Here is a 23,452-nt window from a genome sequence, read left to right on the forward strand (position 1 = left end):
TAGCAAACATGTTTTTGGGGCTATTGTTTCTATCTCCTTCCATTGTTTTCCAATTGCAAAAGGTTTCCTTTTTAATTACCATTTTGCTTTTTTCTGTTGTTGATGAGCCCCTCTCTTTTTACGGAGGTTATAACGGTTGACTATTGTAGGGGTCGAATAATTTTAAATAAAAAGATTATTTAAGAAATTGGTAAATATTCATTCGTTATTTGATTGGTTAATTTTTGAATCTCCCATAATAGTTCTAGAATATTTTTGAGGCTAGTGTTTCTATTTCCTTCCGTTGTTTTCCTTTCCAAATGCAAAAGGCTTCCTTTTTAATTAACGAGCCCATAAATACGATACTACATATATCTACTTAATCAAATTTAAACTTTAAGAAACTTTTTCTTACATGTTTTGAGATGTACTCTTATTTATTTATATTCTAGGGAATGGGCATGCCTTATGAAGCTTTTGCCAATAGGCTATCATGATCACTTACTTTGTGATTCCATTGTTCTGTGCTTGTCACTAATGTGATTCCAATTTCCCTTTCTCAGGTGGGGAACTAATTATTCTTGTCCCACGGGATGGCCTATGGGACTTTGATGAGGAGGGAGGATTGATAATCGGTTCTGTCTCAACCACATCTTGTGCTCTCTGCCACCCCCTTCTAACATACAGATCAACAGACACAATATACCCCCGAAGTTCTCTCTCTTCTGAAGATGCTCTCCGGGCACGGGAGGAGCTGCTGGACTCGCCCTTTTCTTATCACCACCACCACCACCGCCACCCCCTCCTCTTCTCATTCTCCATCTCCTTCATCATCATCTTCTTCCTCTCTCCCCTGTTATTACTCCTGTCCCCTGCATCATCCTCTCCTCCCTTGCTGCACTAGGAACCCACAACAGAAGAAGAAGAAGCAGAAGCAGCAGCAGCATCCATGGCCTTCCTGCAGCCCTTCCATCCCTCACTCCACCCATTCTCACCCTCCTCCTCCCCATCCCCCTGCTCCCCTCCTCCTCTGAGACTCCCCTGCCCCCCCTTGTACTCTTCCCTTCCACCAGACACCCTCCCCCACCCCTGCCTCTGCGCCAGCCGGCTCGCCCCGGCCGCTGCCGATTGCCTCCTCCAGTACCGCGCAGCCGGTCACGGCTCTGCTGTGCCACTCCACCGCCGGCAGCTCTCGCTCCACCTCCGTCGCCGCAGCAGCTTGCTAATCAGCTCACAATTCGAGGTCGCGGAGAGGGTCAGGGCTGTCACTCCATCTGCCCCCCCTGCCACTGCTTCTGCACTTAGTGAAGTTACCAGCAACCACTCTGACACATTCCAGAATGTGACCTCGGAAAAAGGTCTGGCTTGAGCTCGTTTCGCGTTTTTGTTTAATTAAGGTTCTTCAGACAACAGTCGTTTTAAGCAACTTAATGTTTGCTAATCTATTGAATCTGTCTTTCTCACTCTCTTCTCGTTGAGACTCGTGCAATTTCAACTTTGGCCCCCCTCCATTTTTTTATTGGTGCAGCGCAGATGTAAAGCTTCAATAGGCACTATAGCTGTGATAATAGACAACAATTCCTAGTCTTCATATTGTCTGTACGATGCTGCCCTTGTTTACAAGTTTCTGCAACATGTTACCATGTTCAATGTTGCGGATGCAGTTTGCTCTAATGATGCCGAGTTACCCCCCTCAGTGATTGAAGACGATTCCAGTAGCATGGCAGCATAGCGAAGGTGCTGCAAAGAGGGTAATCAAACTTATGTGCAGTAAATGGATGGTGGATTGTTTTATTGCAACTTACATTGTTGTCCTACACCACAAGAATTTCAAACTTTTACAACACAGCCCAGGAACTCTAAAATGAAGCTTTGGTACGATGCAAACAATGTCTGATGCCTTGCCACCAGGGGACGTGAGAATGACACAAGAGGACATTGAGTACTTAGACATCAAACCCATGTACAGATTCCAACTTGAGGTTTCCATGCACAGAGTTTGAAATTCCAGAGTTGCTGATATTCTTTGCGACTGCCAAGCACTCTGTAAAGAGCAAGCTGTTGCAACAACTCTTTTGAAGACTAATAGGAAGTAGTGACAAAACACCTAGTGAATCAAGAATGACAGGCATGATCATTGATCACCATCCTAGTGGATGGACAACTTGACCGCAAGATCATGATGCACCATGGAAATGAGTTAGGAGATGCATCGATGAGCACAGACCTACACACAAGCAAATTTGGAAGTGGATTAACATTTTTGAAGTTGTTGAAGAATGGGTGAGCCAATTGATGGAGTAACGATGCTGATAGTGTGCCATCTTTGTGTGAGCGACAGAGAGTGGAGTGCAGTGTGTCTAGAAGCCTTAGTATGAGACATGAGACTATTGGAGAAACTTGAATTGAGCCGCCCAGCTATCTCTATCAGGTGCCCAAGGTAAAGGCTAGAGTCTAGACTTTGTGCCCAAAACCCTTGATACATACTAAACTAATAGAAAAGCCTCCAAAAACTCTATAAAACAAGCCAAGGGGATCAGCTTGTGAGAGACTAAAATGAAAGCAGAGAAGAGAAGGAATAGATCACACTGATTTGAAAATGAAAGCTGAATACACAATGGACTGATTAGTCCCTGCATACAGAATGCTAAGACAGCAACATTTCATCCCATCACATCCATTTCTCAGTGCTAGATTTTCAGCTCTTGCTATCCATGATCACTGTTTAGCCCACTATGACAGCCCTTATCTTCAGCCAACCGAGTACTTAAGCTTTCCCCATTGCTGCCCCAGCATTGTTTGTGGCTTCCATAACGTGCTTGCTGCAAAAAGTGGTGCTGTTGCAGCTCTGTACTGCTGCTTGGACCTGCACTGCTGCCAATTACCAAAACATAGTTGCTTCCCACACAGTTTACTGCCCCTACCACTAATGCAGTTGTCTCAGCCTGCCACATTGTTGTATCAGCTTGCCATGCAATCGTCTACATCAGATTTTCAGCCTTAGTTACTGTGGGAGCTTCCGCTCAACCGCCAAGACCCACGGACCGCTTATTGTTTTAAGCGTTCCAAGCCGAGCACTAATGGCTGCCTCTCACATAGCCGACGCGCCATCCATATCTACGGGTGTAGTGAGCTTATCTCCATGTTGATCGAGTTACCTCCTCTCCCACGCACTCCGGTAGCTCCACGATCCAAATGCAAGCTTCAAGTAAGCTCCATGCTCCAAGTTCCATTGCCGCGAGCAAGAGAAGAGAAGAGAAGAGAAGAAGAGAGGAGAAGATGGAGAGCTTCTCCTCCCTGGTCCCTCACCCTCACACACTCACTTCCTTACACTCTCACACTCCCTCTCTCAAGCACAAGCTCAAGCAAGCAAAAAGAAGAAGAAGAAGAAGAAGAAGAGAGCCACTTTTGGCCACACTCAAGAATGAGCTTCTCATTCACTTTTCAATTTTATATACAAAACCCTAAATCCCTTTTGGGCGGTCATCCCCTTATTTCCTTTTTTACATGGCCGGCCGTGGCCCTTTTTCCCATTGTCCTTCTATTTTCCTAGCTTCCTTTTCACCGCCCGTCTACATTTACAAATTGCATGGGTGAGAGCTCGGCGCTCCTTAAATTAAATCATGATGCGGTTGTGCTCTTTTACAAAAGTATTGGCTACTCTAAAAGAGCATTTTTAGTGTGTTTTGGGATTGTTTAAGAGGCTAATCAGCAAGTAATGCATGTTTTAGCTCAACACCCTCTCTTAGGCCCAAAACTGAGCCAAAAAGTTAGGCCAACCATTGTGATGTTTATTGATCCCAAGGCATCCCACCCCAAAGTAGCCAGGGCATCGGACAAAGGGTGCATGTCGGCCGCCCAGTGGTCTACCAAGACTACAGAGACAATGGTTATCTTATCATGGGAATCCAAGTAGTCATCCTAGAGAGGATAGGGCATTGGACAAAGGGTGCATGTCGGCTGCCTAGTGTCCTACCAAGTTCTACAAAGGCGGATGGAATCACATTGAACTTAAAAAAAAAAAGGTGAGGTAAATTTTATGGGATGCGGCCGATTGAGAATAGTGACCCAAAAGATGGGAGTAGGGAGAGTATACCCAACACATCACAAAATAAAACAAGCTAATCCAACCACTTAGGGTGTTGATGACGAGGAAAAATAGGTGATGAGGTATCCATGTGATGGAGGATGGTGGTGTGGAAACAACAGCCGCCGATATAAATAGCTTAGGATCCGCTCAAGTGGTGCTCTACATAATGAGATGCAAAGTATGCTTCATGCTAAAGAATGCTCATACAGCAGGTGTCACTTGGACAGTGTCTCATGGAAAAATTGATCACTTGCCCAAGTGCCCTAGTACAAAGATGATGAAATCATGCAATGCAAAGGGTAAGGTACAACAGGGGAAAGAAACTGATGTCGAAGAAAGTGTGCTATAGCATGTAGAATACCAAGAAGGGTAGGAACCCTCTCTCAACCTGGTTGGAGATGCCAATGAAAGAAGAGGAGCCAGATGCCGGTCTTCATTTGGTGCCGAGAACCATAAGGAATGAAAGAAGATGAAGTGGATGAAACGGAGGAAGCACTCCGCTAGATGAGCAAGGTATAAGTCACCGCCATGATAGCATCGAGCGAGATGCTGCACCATCTGCCTCGGGAGGGGAAACGGCCATGCTAGAAGAAGAGCAAGCACTCCGAGGATGATGAAACCATGAAAGGAACGGTGCGCGTCCCCACGTCTCTAGCCCAGGTAGGACCAAATCAATTTGCAAGTTAGCCCTACATTGAAAGACAAAACCATGCAAAAGAGATGAGAATTTGCAAACACAGAGGTTAGTGATGAGATACTCCAAAGCAAAATATAACAGAAAGAAAATCTAACGCAAAATAAATGCAATGAATGTATATGTGTGTGAGTAAATGTAGCGGAAGACAAAGAATGGAAAAGCTAAGGACAATGAATCCTATGGGCCCGACTCTAAGAGTGCGAAAAATGAATGCTAGACTGACCTAGGGTATCTTAAAGGATCTAGAGACATGCTAGTCTAAGAAGATGCCATCATCACATACGTCCAGTAGCAGGGCGTTGTCAAGGAAACGCGTGACGAGGTGGAGAGGAAAGTGAGATGGATGCATGAAGTGCAACGAGATTGGAACCTACATACCAATTAGCCAGTCCCTCAGGGGTAGTGAAAGAGATGGGTTGCTGAGGTTGTACTCGAGCCACATGTCCAGTAGCAACAAGGGGTGCTGACGGAGTAGATGAACCAGGAGCGGAAGGTGTAGTTCGCTTGGACCGTGCAGTCGTAGCGATCTGCTGAGGCTTTTTAGGTGGAAGACCTTGGGCCTTGGAGCTACACTCCTCGTCCACATGGCCTGCTCTCTAGCAGTGTGCAAAACCGGTTTTTCTTAGGGAGTTGCTACCAAACAGATCTAGATTCTTTGGTTTCATTGAAGAAAGAGGAGTTACCCTTTGATTGGCTTGCCTTCGCATCTTGCGTTCTTGGCACTAGTGGTTTTTCCTCCCAAAGAAGAGGCAACCAACCCCCTCTGCTTTGAATAAGGCTGTGATGAGGATTTCTTGTGGACTTGATCATGCAGCCTCGCGTAAGGCGAGAACTGACACTCAAACTCGTAGAAGGTTGGCAATCTAGGTTGAGAGATGATGTGTTAAGAATGTAACCTGATTGTCATCTGACTTTGGAGAGCCAGTAGCGGTGAACTCGGCAAGTAACCGCCTATATTCAGCCAGCTTGACTTTCAGATCATCCCCTTCCTTAATAGAGAACTCTTGAAGCTCAAAGTCGAGATTGATGCGTCGAGTACGATCTCGAGCCGCATAGCAGTCGAGAAGGTGACTCCAACGCTCTGACGTGAGCGGGAAGTGTTGCAATTGAGAGTGAAACTCAGGAAGCAATCCCTGCATTAGCTCAACATTGGCTGTGGCATTGCGGGCTCTCCATTGACGGATATAGTCAGGATGAGTGAGTCGAGGGTCCGGCATAGGCTCTAGACCCATGATGAGGTCCCAAAGACCCTGAGACTCAAGCACTTGTTGCATAAAATTCAACCAAGTGGTGAAATTTGACCCGTTAAAACGTGTCTTATCCATGAAGACATTCTTAGCTGTTGCAACAGGAGTGGTAGTGCTCGGAGATGGATAGTGTGAAAAAGTGTAGTGTGGGTAGGATGGGGGAGTGGAGTACAATTGGGAATTGGCCCCAGAGTGCCCACCAGGTAGGCGGGTAGTGTGCAAGGTGGATCCATAGGTAGGGATGGGCTGACTAGGCATGGGCATGGTAGCCACATGAGGAACCCAAGGAGGTGGGATGGAAACACGGGGAGCAGAAGATGGGAATCCTTGTGTAGCTGTAACCCAAGGAGAGTGTGAAGACGCACCATAAACTGAGGATGGAAACCCCTGCATTTGAGTGGTCATGTGAGATGTGAAGTTGGGGATAGTGAGGGGGATGCCCATCACAGTTGACCCAGGAGTCATGGGTGTGCTCATTTGTTGAAAGGTGAGAGGCATTGTGTTAAAGGGTGGCATTCCCCTTAACGAACTACCATGGTGCAAACAGGTAGAGAATGGGATGGAGAAGGAAAAGGTGCTAGGAGCAGAGATGGAAGATCCAACCCGTAGGGTGTGTGATGCAGATGTGAAGTGTAATCCAAGGTTTTTGGAAAGATAATGAGAGGTGATCAAGGTATGATATAGAAGAGGGTGGGATGGGAGGGAAGTGAGAAGTGTATGTGACATGCTCAAATGAAACAAAAGCTGTAGATGTACTTGAATTCGGTCTGCTTCGTGAGCCGCCTCTATTGAAGTTCACATATGCAAAGCCATCCGGATCCCGTATCTCAAAAGAAGAAACAGGCGAGGGTTTTGATTCATGCAACATAAAAGAATTGTATAAACTTGACATTGGACTTGGTTGAGATAATGAAGATGGATCACTAGATGTTTCGAATGCCGTATGTTCTCCATGATGGGAGAGGTGGCCGGCCTTACCAACCGGTCTGAATGTGGTAGCAAAATTGGTAGGAGGGGTGCAAACATTATCGTACTTGTTGCGATAGTACTCCTCAAAGTCCTCCTTTGTCATGTCAGTGAAATCTGGAATAGGAGTAGAAGAAGAGGGGCGAAGGTGAAAGTGGAGTGTCGTCCTTCTCACCAAGTCTATAATGCCGTCTTAGGGCCTCCAATGATGGAGAAGCTTGATAGGAGATCATAGGAATTGGAGAAGAAGGTGTCTGAGACATTGTGACTAGCTCTCCACAATATCCGTAGGATACTCTTTACAAGAGCACCGCCTCTGATACCATGTGAAGAAAACTACTAGGGTTTGCACTGAGGACACATAAGAGTGTACGACCACGACATAAACACAAAGAGATAGACGTAGACACAGAACTCAAACCCTAAACGCAAAACTCAAACATAGAAACTCAAACACAAACAAAAGAAGGGAGAGAGAGAACACAACCTCGAAGTGAATGAATGCTGTAAATGAATGTAAGAGTGTACAGTGTGCTCAAGGGCAGAGCAATGTCGGAGTGTGACGTCCATTGGAGACGGATCCCAAGTCAGTGTCCACCAGTCAGAGCTGTAGGAGTGCTGAATAGTGAATGGCAGCAGGTTGGTCACCGAAATGCAGCAGTTTGGAGGCTAGAAACTGGTAAACGCAGCAGTGTACCACGGATCGGAAGCTAGAAACTGTGCACAGGCACTGTAAACAGTAGGGCGACAGCTGAAGAAGGTGTGTCGGAGGCTTGCAATATTGAAAACGCAGGTTGACTGACCTTGGTGATGATGGACGGCAGGCTGAACAGCAATCTGGGACAGTTTGGAGCAGTCGCTAGCAGTTGAGAGCTGTCGCCTACAGCAATGGACAGGCTGAAGATAATGTGGCTGCAGTCGATGATGGCTGGACAGTAGATGGAGACGGGCTGTAGGCTGGAAACTGAGCGTCAACAGTAGTAGAGGGTGTGTGGGCTGGTGTAACCTGCAAACAAGTATGATGCTAAATGGTGGGCAGCTTGTCTATTTATAGATGTGGATTGGAGCCTCCCAAATTAGGGTTTCCATTGAACTCTCTCTAAGTCTCCCCCTCTATTTGCTCTATGCTCACTTTACTTTCCTCTATGCACTCTCACATAAAATGCAACCACCAGCATGTGACCAGATGGAAAGTGTAGCAGTTGGAAAACATGCTGTTCGCAGACAAGGTGGATGGTAGGGTGAAGTGCAGAGGAGGTGAGAAAGGGGCAGCTGTAGTAGAAACGCAATTGTGGGCAGGGTGAAAGAAGCTGGCGATGAAGGGGCAACAACTCGAATGAAGATTAGGCAATGATATCATGTGAGAGATGGCAGCAGAAGAAGAACAATTGAGAAAGAACACACAATGAAGGCAATGAAGAGAGGACTCCTTTGTATGCTAGGTGAAAGCTGAATACAATGATCAGCCCCTCCACGCGCTACAGTGTGTGGCAGCAATGAGGGTGCTAGAAGTGAGAAGGCAAGAGTGATAATGACCAACTGAAATGTGTGCTTATAATTTTGTAAATAGGCAAGAAAAACTAAAGAACCGCTCAAGTACTCTTAGGAGGCATAACCCTAAAAAATCTCTCAGGTGGTGTCCTAGACCATAAAAATGGATGAGACTTAAAAATATGGAGAAAGGACAATAAGACCAAAAGTGGCCAAAAAGAGTGAACCCGGATAGAGCTCCTAATGTCGCTCACTGATATTGAAGTCTCACAAGTAGGAGATGAGCATGGCCACTAACATGTGGCTGTTGGACAGCTCTTTGCTCATTAAGCATCTATTTTATCTTTGCCTTGCTTGTTCATTGAGTTCATCTCATTTATTCATTCTATCATCTCATTTGTTCATTCTATCATTCTTCATTTTTAAATTTGAGTTCATTTGTTAATCATGTTCATACACATGCTGTTTCCTATGCAGTAGTGCATCCATACAAAAATCACCAATCCAAATTGTAAGCATGTAACTGCATGTTACCCCCTTCGAGTCCTCAAATCATAATTCTTAGTGCATTGCAAGTAATGGAAGACATGCTTAACAACTTGCCTATGCTGCGTCCTTGGGCTGTGCACATGCCTGCTTACCTCTGATATGGATATGGAATACCAAGCCTTGTTGCTCAAATGGATAAGACATCCAACAACACATGCCTGCTTACCTCTGACATGGCATATGAATACCAGGCCTTGTTACTCAAATAGATAAGACATCCAACAACCTGGTTCTAACTAGAGGCATCAAATGCTTATTGCCATCAAGCAACAATTTTAGCTCTGGCTTCATGATAGGTTTGCAATCCTGCAAGCTGAACCGGTCTAACAGTTGCATAATCATGCCCAAATAAAAAGTGTACCAATGCAATATTTGAAATCTCATTGTGGATCTCAGATCAGCCCTGAATCTGTACTTAGTCATTCCACTGTTGCCTAGGAGCAGCATATCATCTACATAATGGATGATTATTAACAGCCTTCCCATCCTTCTTGATGTAGTGGGTGCTCTCAGTTGGTCTAAATTTCAAATCCTTGGCATACCTTGCACTTCATACGATATATGGTTTTTTCCACCTGCATGCTTTATGCTCCTATCTTGGCATTTCAAAACTTGGAGGTTGTACCACGCACCCTCTTCTTGAAGGTCACCACTCAAGAATGCTGTCTCTATATCAGCCGATGCACTTCTCATCATAACATGTAGCATGGCTGTCGTGGATATGGGGGCAAAGGTCTCTTCTATGCCTCTCTCTTGTGCATAACCCCCTTAGAACCAGCCTTGCCTTGTACCTATCAGCAATAGCATTAGGCTTGTGCTTGAGATTGTATACCCATTCAGTACCAACGACCTTTTACTCATAGACATATCTACCACATCCCAGGTGGTGTTATTTGTAATTGTGTTTAATCCTTTTGCGTGGCCAACATCCGATGCACATTAACCCATGCTTCCTCAAAACTGTTAGACTTGTTCTCATCCGTGCCAGGCACCCAGCAAAGTTGATTTATGGAAGCAAGGGGGAAGCTGCAAGCAGAAGGAAGGTGAATTGCTTTGCAGTCAACATGAAGGATGAATGAAAAGGGTTTTGTCTGAAACCTTATAACTTAACCAACCTAGGGTTAGAGTGCATTATCTTTTTGTCTTTTGTGTGTGTGTGTGTGTTGGGGGGGGGGGTAAACTCACTGTTCATTATTGATGCGAAGAAAAGGATGGTTTTGGATGCAAGTAAGATGATGATGTCCATGAGATTACACGTGGCTTGGATAAGAGAACTGTAGGTTAGTAGTTGGTTAGGACCAGTCATATTTAGGCCGATGTGTATATTATGAAGTTTGTGCTAGTGTGCCCCTAGCGTATTGCAGCAGTAAGCACATTTGCTTGTCTGTCATATATGCTTGGGCATGTTGTTGGGGAAAAGACCAGATGTATTGCAGTTCTTTTGTACTTGAATATATTGCAGCTGCTCCTGTTCTACAATTATCCCATAAACCTTTGCTATTACAAGAGAGAAGTAAAAGGTGACACACCAAAATTTCAGCTTTGTTATTTCAAGGTTAGTAAGAAAATCAAGGCAGAACTGAAAAAGAGGAGGTTGCACTCCACTTTTATTAGAGCATTATATAGTATATCTCTTAATAGAGAATCAGGTAAGGAAAAATGAAATGTCAAAAACCAAGGCGAACAAATGCAATTTTGTGGATGCAACATGAAACTCATACTAGATCTTTTCAACACAGTTGAAATTGGAGAAGAAATATGATCCATGAACCAAAAAATGAGCAAATGTAACACTTTGAAATTGACAAAATTTGAGGATGCACTGAAGGGATGGTTCAACCACTGTGGAAGAGTCCAATACTATTAGAACCACAAAAGGGAGTAGACAGAATCACTGACCACTCAACAGAGGGATGATTTTATGTATAAGCTCTGAATTGTGTATTTGTGATCTTAACATTCAAAATCTGCTAGAACCTGAAAGTGGCTGATGATTGAACTGGGTATTCTGGTTAGTCCTAATCTTCATGAGTCAAGTATATGTCTTGTGACTTCGATGATGCTACAGAGACAATCTTACGCAGAACAAGATTGTTTCAGAACCTCAGCATTAGGGATTCGGTTGATGTATATCACCTGTTTTTAAATTTTTGTAAAAATATGAGGACAGGGATGTCCAAATTTTATCTAGATAATTTTGCATTCAGATTGTCATGACTCATGACTCACATAAGGTGCCTTTTAAAAAATTTAAGCATGTCCTTAACTACCTGTGACATTGAGCTTTCTGGAAATATCACTAGCCTTGTGTGGAGTCACAAGTAACAAGCTGTTGAGCTGCTTTTTGTTTATAACATGTGTTGTGGGTCAAGATGTATTATTGATCAGTCATCTCTTAAAAGATCAAGAAGTTGAATATGTTAGTAATACTGCTTATAAGGAAATCCTTTGATTTAGATTTGCTTCAAATATCCTTGGTTATGTTGTGCAGCCTGCCCACGTTCCATTTATTTTACTTTTAATTTGCTTTGTGCATATACCTTAGCACACTTTTAATTTGCTTTGTGCATATACATTAGAATGATGCTTATTTTTCGTGTGGAGTTGTTACGATTTATATAGTCAGAGAATTTCATTGACATAGCTGTAACGGGTGGTGAACAACAGTGATTTTCATTTGATTTTTCTCAAAAAGGGGCTCTGTTGTAGAACTTCTCTTGGGCATTTGTAAAGAAGTTGAAGCAAAACGCATACCACCAAAAGCAGGATATGGAATGGAGCAGCTTTACTACAACTATAGAGATGCTGTAAGGTTCCTTATTCATGCCTTCATATTTTTATTTTTGAGATGTAGCCTTATATTTTGGACATCAGAACTAGCAAGAGTTTAGGTAAACCTTTGAATGTTCATACAGTAGGAAATTCAGTTTGTGAAATTTCTTTGGTTATGATTCACATTCATTTCTCTGTTATTGAGCATGTGGCCTGAGAGAGTGGAGCAACAGCTATGGTGGATGGAACTCCACACACACACACACACACACACACACACACAGAGCCAAACATTTCATAACAGGTTCATGAATTGCATTTTTTCAAATGATATGTAAAGGAAATGAAAATAAAATTGAAAGTAATTCCCATCGTTATGAGTATCTAGAGGGTACAACAAAGGGAGGTGGAATCCTATTCTAGTATTAGATGGATGTCATGCAATGATGTCTCTTGTCAGGTGTGCTAGCATGGTGGCTGGCTCCTATGAGGGGTGACAATGGCTTAGATCATGCTAAGATATCTCGGTCATATTCCAAGGCCTCGTAGATGGGGGCACTTCTTGTGTTGGATCTCTAGAACTCGATCTACTATCACCCCCCTAGGAGGGCTTTCACTTAAATTGAGTCTGATGAGGCTTTTGTGGTTGTAGTTTTTAAAGAAGTGTGTAATAGCTTGCTGGTTGCTATTCTCTATGGGTCATGTTAGGAGCGGTCTCAAATGGACTCCCTATGTTTGTGGCCTCTTTGGAAGAAAGAGGCCAAGACACCTTTGATTGGGGAACTCCATGATCTGAGAGTGTGGGTCAAAGCCAACTTGGAAGAGATAGGGGAATCTACCTTGAGTCTATAGTGAATGGGGCATGTGCGAATGTGATGCTCTTGTCAGATTGTAGTGAATCTGGAAGCATATGACCAGGTTGAAAGAAAGGAACAGAGAGAGAGAGAGAGAGAGAGAGAGAGAGAGAGAGAGAGAGAGAGAGGGGAGGGTGTTCTGCCCTACCCGTGTCATCGCGCCCTGCCCTTGCCTGCGTTCATCCGGGCGACCTGCTGTGTTGTCTGTTGTGCGACCTTTCTGCCTGCGTTGCCCTGCTCTGCGACTGACAGGTCACCAGCGCAGGGTCTGTTCCGCCCTGCTCGAGCTCGTTTCGTCCTGCCTGTCGATTCGCCTCCTGTCCCTTCTGACGTTCGCCTGGTAATCTGCATCGACCTGTCCCATTCTTTCATCCTTTGTTCTGTGCCTGACAGCTAGGGTGTGACGACCGGCCCTAATCCAGGTAAGTCAGGTTGGGAGTGACTGAGATTGTTAAAGCCCTGTTTTCACTAAATAGCAGTGTATAGATTGGGGCGGTGGTCCTGAGGTCCTGGGGTACAACGGCTTGTTGAAGGAGACAGGTTCTACCCTCTTTTGTGAAAGACAGCCAGAGTTGGATAATTTGTGTAATCAGCATAAACCTTGAGAATGGCGAACTTGCAGGAACCTAACGGTACTGACATGGCCTTTCTAGACCAACATATTGGAAATGGGGACGACAAAGTTTGGCGGCTCAGATGGCGATTCGTTAGCTGAGGATTCTGGGCAGTTAATGGAAGGGGATGAGATGGGTAAACGGCGCAAGATGTTGGTCAAAGAACCGGACTTGTGTGCCCTGAATTTGCCTCAGCAAAATGTTCAGGCCTCGTGCTCTCAGACTAAAGAGTCGTTTCAGTTTATGCTGGCCTCTGCCAATCATCTGATGTCAGAATATGCTCAAGTTAATGAGGGTAAAGCGAGTTCTTTACCACAAGGGGAACATGTGGTCACTGTTATGGGTGCTGATCTGGTTCTACAGCAGATTGCTGCCTTCCATGAGAGGGCTGCCATCTTTTACTTTACGGGAAGGACCCCATTGATGTCCAGCATCTGGGCATGGTTGCTATCCATGCTTGCCAAGGGGGAGATGGGTTAGGATAATGTTTTCAGGCAAGACCAGGCATCCCTTGTGGAAGAGATCTATGATGGCCCGAGGGTTTTTTTTGAGGTCCTCTTCCATTCCTCGGAAGTGCAGGCTCATATTATGCATCGTATCCCGTTGTTCATGGATGGCTAGTTAGTCCATATGGTTCCTTGGATGCCTATGGCCAAATCTCAAGAGATACTGAGGCAGGTATGCCCAATTTGGGTCGAGGTGGTGGATTTCCCTCCCCATCTTTGGCGACTTCTTCCCTTCGTGTTGAGATCTTTTGGAGAGGTGTTGGTGGAGCCTCAGTTGGCCTCCTGTAACAGGAATAGGGCATGCATGCGTTGGGATATAGGGAAATCTTGCCCGAATAAAGTTCATTTTCAGGTTCCGGGGTTGCAAACTTTGGTCTATGAGCTCAAATGGGGCACATTTGTAGGACATTGTTTCAGGTGTGGACAACTGGAACATTTTATTTCAGAATGTGATAGAAGTCACGACGTAATGTAGCCCTCTTTGGATTGTGATTTGGATATGCATGACCATCCTTTGAAGCAGGTAACTTAGTAGCTTGAAGTCGCTTTTGAGTATATTGTCCAGCACGGACAACTAGATGGAAAGAAGGCTGCTTCTCAAGTTGGAAATCAACATGTTTCGCCCTCGGGGGGCTAGAACTTGTCTCCTTAGGATAACTCCTGGGTTTTGGTGGTTCGATGTAATGCTAGACAAGAGCCTCGGTCTACTCTTGTTCACCTAACTCCCCAGATTATTACCCAGACATTTCAAGGCCGAGGTAGGGGATTCTATATGAATCCTCAGTCTGCAGTTGGTGGTAATGATAAAAGGGTCTTTGATACTGCTTGACACTTTGACTCGCGAGGGAGAATGGTGTCTCCTCGAGATGTTTTCCGTACCCAGCAACAACAGTTTCCTTCTCGTACCTCGATTGCTAGTTTGCAAAGGGCAGATCTGGTTGATGTGATTCGAAGAAGCGAGATGGAAAGATTTCAGGCAGCCAAAGCAGTTGATATTAAAGGGAAAGGGAAGGTGGGGAATCGGGATCCATTAATTTTCTTTTCCGTATTCCATCATGAGAATTGCGTTATGGAATGTTAAAGGTATCTCTTCGGGCAGTAAGCAGTATCGGTTGTGGAAAGCTATGTTGGCCGGCAATTGGGATGTTCTATGTGCCGAGGAGCATAAACAACATGCTTTGGCAGGATCATCTCATGTATATAAGGATTACTTGGTTTTCTATAGTGGGTGTGTTTCACATAAATTTGGAGTAATGTTCACCGTTAGATCTTCATTGCAACCATCCTTGATTTCTCAGGATCGTCAAGGTAGATTCATGGTTACCGAAATCCAATATGAGGGAGAAGTTTTATGGCTGGTGGGTGTCTATGCTCCTTCTGCTTCTTGTGAACGTCGCTAGCTTTGGGATGACTTGCATTGCCTTGCTATGGCTCGTCAAGGCTTTGTAATGGGTGATTTCAATGCTTGTATATCTATGGATCAGACGACTTCTCAACACACGGTTATGGATGGTCCTAAGCATCAGGCTTGGGATGCTTTTGCAGCTGAGTCTTTGAAACGGGACATGTGGTCTTGGTTGCATCCCTCACACTTAGGATATACTTATTGCTCTCTTCAGCATCCAAACAGATGGGCTAGATTGGATAGGACCTATGTTTGTCAAAGTGATTCTTTTCTCCTTGCAGTCCTTGATATGTGGATAGAGCGAAAACATGTCTTGTCTGATCACCATTCTTTGATCTTGGAAATGACACATCAACCTGTTCATGCCTATAAGGCTCTCTTGGCTCGCCTGCCTCTTCGTTTCAATCAATCCTTTCTCCTGCAAAATCAGTTTTTAGATTGTATTCAGCGAATAATTGATTCCTTTCGTTCTAGGGCCCTATTAGAAGGATTGGAAACATGGCTTGTTTTTAGGGATAATGCGTGTATATGTTATCTTGTCAGTTTGGTATTCAGCATGCTTCCATTTTACGTGTTGAATTGCGGCATGCACAATTTTTGTTGGCCCATTCTTTGTCTTTATGTCAGCTAGGGGATACTATAGATGACTTGCTGACAGGCATTGAATGGTTGAAAGGCCGCGTTCAATCTTCACAGGAACATGAATATGGTAAATTCAAATTGCTGTCTAGAGCAGAGGGTTTGCACGATAATAATTGTCAATCTCACCAGTTCTTTGCTCGATTACATCAGAAATATGCCCAGGAAAATATTGTGCGTTTGAAGAATGAACAAGGTGTTATGGTGACAGAACCTGCATCCATCATTCAAATGTGTATAGATTTTTACAAATCATTGTTGGGCCCTCAAGAGAGTCTGTCAGACACTGTTCACTCTGCTCGTAGATACATTTGTGATTTGATTAGAAATCAGGTTCAGCCAGAATGGGTAGCCTTAATGGAAGCGGATATTTTAGAGGATGAAGTGGAAGGGGTTCTCTCCCATTTGCCAAAAAGAAAAATTCCTGGTTGGGATGGGCTTCCAAATGAGTTGTTTTCAACCAATGTTGAGCAACTTAAGGACCCGTTGACTCGCTTGTGTCAGCAAGTTTCCAGTGTCATGCCTTCAGACTGGAAGATTGCAGTCATTCGTTTATTGCCCAAGGTTCCCTCTCCTACTTCTTGTTAGAGATCAGGTCATAGCCTGATCAGGGGCAGCAGGCTGGTGCAGTCGGACTGGCAGTCGGACTGTACAGTCGGACTGCCATGTGGCAGTCCGACCTGCAGCAGCCAGTCGGCTGCATTTAAATGCAGCCGCCTGGCCATTTCTGGCGCCCTATTTCCCCCGGTTTCTCGGCTATTTATACCTGGCACTTTCAGCAGTCTGGTACACTTCTCTGCTCGCAGATTACTGACCGGTGACACGCGCAGATTCCGTCTCTGTTCGCAGATTTCAGACAGCAGACAGTGCAGACTGCAGCAGACTTCGAGGTGGACAGCAGGTTGCATCGTCGAGGTGGAGACACGCAGTCCAGCGCACTGCGCCCGTGTATATATCTGCATATCTTTGTATTCAGCATTCTTTATACAGTAGATCTTCATCGTCCACTATCGCTTTCTCTCTCTTCTCTCTCTGCGTTCTCTCTCTCTCAGTCCTACGCTTCCGCACCGCTGCACTCTGACATGGTATCAGAGCAGTGTTTGAGGGCTGACTGAGCGCAGAATCAACCTGAAGAGGAGTTTCCATCGCGAAACAAATTTGCGTTTTTTGCGTTTAAGGGCAGACAGGAGGGCTGCGCCTTGGAACAAGGCTGAAACGAATGTGGGCGCACAGGAAAGGAGTACAGGTGGTGGATTTGCTGCTGTTTACTGCTGTTTGACGTGGAGGAAGTTTGAGTTTTTAGCCTACAAGTGCAGGTTTTACTTTTTCATCGTCTCCGGCGTGTGAAGAAGGATCAGGATGTGGAAGAGCCTTAGCAGGCTGAGTTTTCCCAGTCAGAGGGGGCTGCTTTTGCGTTTGTGAAGGCATTGCAGGTGAAGATGTCTACAGAGATTGACTTGGAGTTCCAGGCGATTATGGACCGGAAGGTGCCTGTCTTACCGGCTCTTCCTACAGATCAGAAGCTCGACGGCGACAACTACCGCATTTGGCGCGTCATGATGTTGGCCATTCTTGAGTGTAAGCACAGTGCTCAGATTTGTGCTCGAAAATTTGGGGCTTTTCCTAGGTTTGATGCTATTCATGTGAAACAAAGACATTTGACCCAAAAATCGTAGACATTGTGCCCATTTGCTCCGGAAATTGTGGGGCTTTTCATGTACAAGTGAAATTTTACTCAGTTGAACCAATTTCACTGAAATTTGTGCACATTTGAACCCCGAAATTTGGGGGTTTTGCAAAATTTGTGAAATTTCTACAACATTTGCCCTTATTTGACACTCAGGATGATGTATTAATGAAATTGGGGCAAAATTTGGGGCTTTTCACATCGGTGATGCATTTTGAGCCGATTTGTGCTTTGATAGTGAAACTATAGCAGATTCATTGCTGAGTGGGAGACATTTGGACTTGGGATGTATCAAATGTTGTAAAAAAAAAAGGGGCAACTTCTCTTGGTATATGTATTGCTGAATGCTCATTGTGTAGTGAAACAATGGCACATACAACACTTGGGTTATTGCAGTTGGGCATTATGGTGATGTATTATTGAAGCGGGAGCTGTCTTTTATGCATATGAATCAGATTTGATTAATGTATAGGTTGCAATCATCCTTTGGGACTAAAATCGCAGCAAAATATCTGCTTCTTGGGCACTTTTGGAAGTACAAGTTTGAATACTTGCTGTTATATTCAGCAACCTTGCTATTGGTTGAAAGTATTCAGCATTTTATTGCAGTTCCTTTTTATTTTTGAAAATGGCTGGCAGTGTATCTACATCTAATACAAAGAATATTTTTGAGATTTGCAAAGTTGACGGCAATGGCTTTGATATTTAGAAAGATCATATGCAGGGTATACTTTTTTTGAAGGATTGTGATGATGCTTTGGCAAAACGCAAGCGTCTTGCTTTGTCATATGAGGATTGGGCTAAAATGAATAAGAAAGCCATCACCTATGTCGAAATGGCAGTCACAGATGATAACTTGGGTGCTATCAAGGGATTCACCACTGTGTATGCAGTTTGGGAGAAACTCAAGGCTATGTATGAGAACACGACTTCTGTCAATCAGGTCCATCTCATGCGAAAGTTGGTCAACTTGAAGCTTGATGAGTCTAAGCGCGTCTTAGAATACTTAAATGCATTCATTGGTATTTTGAGTCAATTATTACTGGATGCAAGCTTGTCGGCTTTTGATCCTAAGCTGAAGGTTATCTTCTTGCTCATGACTTTACTAGATTCATGGGAAGCGTTGGTTGTATCATCGAGCAACAACCCCAACTTGACATTTGATTAGTGTGCGTGGTTCCATTCTCAATGAGGGGATTAGACGCAAGGCAAGTGGGAGAAACAGTGGATTAGCCTTCAATGTAAGAGGACGAATTGAAAAGAGGTCAAATGTTGCAAATAAGAACAAAACTCGTAGCAAAAGCAAGGAAAAACAGTAAGATATCACTTGCTATTAGTGTGGATGTAAAGGGCATAAAAAACCCAATTGTAAGTACCATAAAAAGGAGCAAGAACACAAGAAGTGGGCTAATGTAAAATGCAAAACGAATGAGAAGGATGGTAGCTCTATCCCTAAAGAAACATAGAAGGCAAATGTGGTCTCTAATGTTGTTATTGAGGAGATAGAAGAAAATAAAGATATTGATTTGCCGGTTGCATCTTCAGATCCACATGTTATGATAGTAGAAGACATGTATATCACTAAAAGGGATGTGATAGATGCCTTGTTGTTTGCTCATGATGGTTTATCACAATCGTGGATTGTTGATAATGGTGCTTCATTTCATGTAACTTCATCTTTGGAGTGTTTTTCTTCTTATGCAACAGCTAACCTTGGGAAAGTTTACCTAGGGAATAACCATACATGTAATATTGAAGGAGTAGACACTATATACTTGGCTCTTGAAAATGGCCAAGAATTGATTTTTCATGAATGATCCATGCTAGTCATTATAGGCTGTAAAAAGGGAACTCTACATTATCTTCATTGCAAGGCACTTCCTGGAAAGTTTGTTGGAGTTGTAGAAGTGCAATCACACATGGAGCTATGGCACAAGTGTCTTGGACACATGAGCCAAATGGGTTTACAAGTACTTTTCTGTTGGGATAAAGGCCCGGTTTTAACCCCCCGTGTATAGGACACGCACATTGTACATGTGAATGCACCCTTTACGTGCCCCAAGTCTAAATACATTTTATTCTTTGTGTACCAACACATTGTTGGTACACTCTAACCAAATCATACTTTCACTCTGCTCACTCACTCTTTAGCCGTCACACACTCTCTCGTTTACTCTTGCTCGACCTCCATCTCTCTCAACTGTGCTCTTCTTCTTCCAAAGGCCCGGTTTTAACCCCCCGTGTATAGTATATGCACATTGTACATGTGAATGCATCCTTTATGTGCCCTAAGTATAAATACATTTTATTCTTTGCGTACCAACACATTGTTGGTACACTCTAACCAGATAGTACTTTTACTCAGCTCACTCACTCTTTAGCCTTCACACTCTCTCTCGGTCACTCTTGCTCGACCTCCATCTCTCTCAGCTGTGCTCTTCTTCCTCCAACACTTTTCTCACTTGGAAGAGTTGATATGAAAAACTCAAAGCTTGACTTTTGTAATGACAGTGTTTTGGGAAAACATGTAAAGAGTTCATACTCTCATGAAGCCTGTAGGAAGGCATGTATTTTGGATTTAGTCCCCTCTAATGTATATACCATGCCAATAAAAACTTATAGTGGTTTCCGTTATTTTGTGTCTTTTATTGATGACCATTCTAGAAAGCTATTGGTTAACTTGCTTATGCGGAAAAGTGAGGCATTGGACGCCTTTAAAAGGTTTTATGCATTTGTTAGTACCTAAAATAATGTAAAACTAAAATGCATAAGAACAAACAATGGGGGAGAGTATGTATCTAAAGAATTCAATAAGTTTTATGATGTAAATAGGATTAAATGAGAGCTTACAACCCCTTATAATCCGTCATCTAATGGTGTGGCTGAGTAAATGAATCACACTTTATGTGAGAAGATTTGATGCATGTTGTCCACAACTAATCTCTCGTAATCTTTTTGGGGAGAGGCACTTAAAACCACGGTGCATATTTGCAACCGATCTCCACGTCATGCACTTGAAAGTGGCATCCATGAAGAGGTTTGGTTTGGCAAACGTGCTTCATATGACCACTTAAGGGGTCTTTGGCCGCGAATTTTATGTACATGTACCTGTTGATAACAGAATCAAACTTGACATGAAATCCCTTAAAGGCATCTTCATGGGTTATAGAGTTTGGGTTCCAAGTATGAAAAGGTAATGCATAGTTGAGATGTGGTATATAATGAATCAAAGCTGCTGAAAAATGCCACATCTAGTGATTTAGACAAAAAGAAAGTGAAATTTCAGCATTATCAGCCACTTGAACTGCTATCAGCCCCTTGAAAATTCAGCTCCATTTGATGCTGGTTTTGATAAGGCAGCAAAGGGATGTTGAAAATCAGCTTAGGCAACAAAATCAGCATGCTGAAAATGAATTACAGCAGCCTGAAATGTATTACATCAACCTGAAAATGCAGTTCAATAGCCAAATAATGGGGTCATTGAGATTCCTTTGGATGTGGATCCATTGCTTGATAACACAGATCTTTGGATGAGAAGGTCTACACGTGTGTCAGGAGACATATATGGAGGTTTCATCCCTCTTTGGATTGCATTTTACTCATAGATGAGGGTGAGCCTCTCACATATAAAAAGGTATTATCATGTGAGTTAAAGAAAAAGTGGGAGTTAGCTATGCAAGGAGAAATGAAATGTTTGTATCAAAATGATACTTGGGATTTGGTTACATTGCCTAAAGATAGGAAAGCTATTCTTAACAAATGGGTCTTTAAATCAAGTGTGTGGATGGCAAACCCAAATACAAAGCCATGCTTGTGGCTAAGGGTTATACACAAAAAGAGGGGATCGACTTTTAGGAAGTCTTTTCATCTATTGTCAAAATGACCACTCTTCCGGCATTATTTGCTATTGTAGCATCTATGGATCTTGAGCTTGATCAAATGGATGTTAGAATTACATTCTTGCATGGTGATTTAGAAGAAGAGTTGTACATGAAACAGCCAGAGGGCTTTTTTATGCCAGGGAAGGAGCATTTGGTATGTAGGCTTAAGAGTATTGTTTAAGTCAGACTCCTAGATAGTGGTATAAAAAATTTGATGCGCTCATGCTCTCATATGGGTTTAAAAGAAGCAATCCAGATCACTGCTTATATATAACGAAGGCTGATGATGGAAGCCTTATAATCCTTGTGCTTTATGTGGATAGTATGCTTATTGCTGGTAAGCATAAAAGCCAGGTTAATGTAGTAAAAAGATAGCTGAATTCAGCCTTTTCCATGATGGACTTGGGTGCAATTGAACACATTTTGGGCATGTGTGTGATGAGAGATAGGGAGAAGCAGCTCTTATTTCTCTCACAAGAAAAGTACATCAGCAAAGTACTTGATCATTTTCTATGGCAGATGTAACCAGCCTTCCTTCCGTGGATAGGTGGTAAATCCCTGATTACAACTTAATTACAGCAGCAAACAATAAATGCAAATCTAAAAATACAAATTTACTGACTGATCTTGGACAATGCACACCTGATTGGCCTTGAAATTGGTACCCCTTTCGGTATTTATTTAGCTTTATTGAAGAAAAAGTTGATTTACAATGGGATTCTCTCGATCCCCTTCGCAATCCAAACTCGCCTTGCTGTCCAAAGTGACTAGCAAGTCTTCAATCTGATTTGCCCTTTGATTTGGGCACTTAATTGGCCTTCACCCACTTCATAGATGATGGAAATGCCCCAAATTCAATGGCTGGCTAGTCCTCCACTTGAATTTAGATGAAATTCACATTCAGCCTTGATTGAATCCAAGTCTTGGACCTTTCAATTTTTGGCACGCTTCTCAAGGCTGTTGGTAAACCCTAATTTCTGCTGTAAAATAGGGTTTACAGCAGAAAAATCTGCAATTTCTTAGCCTCCAAGGTTCCAAATGCTGAGATCTTTGGAGCAAGGCTGTGAAATGCCTGGGAGATGAGAGAGAAAGCTGTAGAGAGAGAGAATTCAGAGTTTTGTAGCAAAGAATGATTGAAAATCAGTCAAGTGCAGCAGTTGCCCTGCCACAACAGCTTGTAGATGCAAAGAACTGAAGAAGATCAGCCATTTACTGTTGTTGCCTTGTCTCAACAGCCTGTAGATGCTATCACCTACTGTTGATTAGTCTTCTCCTGCCCCTGGCTGCCTCCCAAGGTCCTCCAATGGTTGCAAATCGGACCAGCAACATCTCCTGCCTCTCTCTTGTAGGTTGAATACACTAAAAAAGCCTCTCTTCAGCTTCTAAAGATGTTTTTCAGTCTTGCATCATAGGCATTTTTGACAAGTGGCAGCCTTTCCAAATGGTTTTTCCAGCATTAGCCATAATTAAATATTACTTTTCAATCTTTAAATATTGAAAATTAATCTAATAATTATTCCGGTGCCCTGAAAAATAGGTGAATTGGATACTCGCAAGTCTACTAGTAGGTACATATTTACCTTCATTGGTGGGGCCATTTCTTGGTGCTTTAGATTACAAAATATAGTAGCACTTTCTACCACTGAGGTTGAATATATTTTAGCCATTGAAGGTTCAAAAGAAGCTGTTTGGCTTGGTCGTTTGGTCAAGGATTTTGGGCTGCCCACCAAAACATCTGTACTTGGATGTGATAGCTAGAGTGTTGTATGCCTGGCTAAGAATGCCATGTTTCATGCACGTATCAAACTTATTGATGTGCGGTATCACTTTATCAGATAGGTTTTGGATGATGGTCTAGTCACACTGACTAAGATCAGAACACAAGATAATTCTGCAGATATTCTCACTAAGAGTCTTGCAAAGGCTCAACATGAGCATTGCATTCGACTAGTGGAAGTTGGTTAAAGGTTCACTAAGGACCTTTAAGTGGGAGGCTATTGGGTGTAAAGGCCCTTGCTACTCCTGTGTATAAATTTACTTATACATGTGATCGCACCCTTGTAGGTGTGAGTGTA

The 23,452-nt window shown here is 43.3% G+C and overlaps 1 protein-coding gene across 2 annotated transcripts in view; it reads left to right on the top strand.

Annotated features, from left to right (window-relative positions):
- The first annotated feature begins 560 nt into the window (after nucleotides 1–560).
- ATS1 (phospholipid/glycerol acyltransferase family protein) overlaps nucleotides 561–23,452 on the top strand; it is a 32,611-nt gene continuing 9,719 nt past the window's right edge. The window contains exons 1-2 of one of the 2 annotated variants that reach the window (XM_087693323.1): nucleotides 561–1,337; nucleotides 11,729–11,826. In XM_087693323.1, coding sequence (XP_087549449.1) covers nucleotides 929–1,337; nucleotides 11,729–11,826 — 507 coding nt within the window. In that variant the 5' untranslated portion in view covers nucleotides 561–928. Of the gene's footprint in view, nucleotides 1,338–11,714; nucleotides 11,827–23,452 lie in introns of both variants that reach the window. The other variant, XM_087693324.1, reaches the window with a different exon arrangement.

Source organism: Lygodium microphyllum, chromosome 14 (assembly GCF_053477565.2).
Source record: "Lygodium microphyllum isolate KBCC chromosome 14, Lygodium_microphyllum_v1.1.10, whole genome shotgun sequence".
NCBI classification, from domain to species: Eukaryota; Viridiplantae; Streptophyta; class Polypodiopsida; order Schizaeales; family Lygodiaceae; genus Lygodium; species Lygodium microphyllum.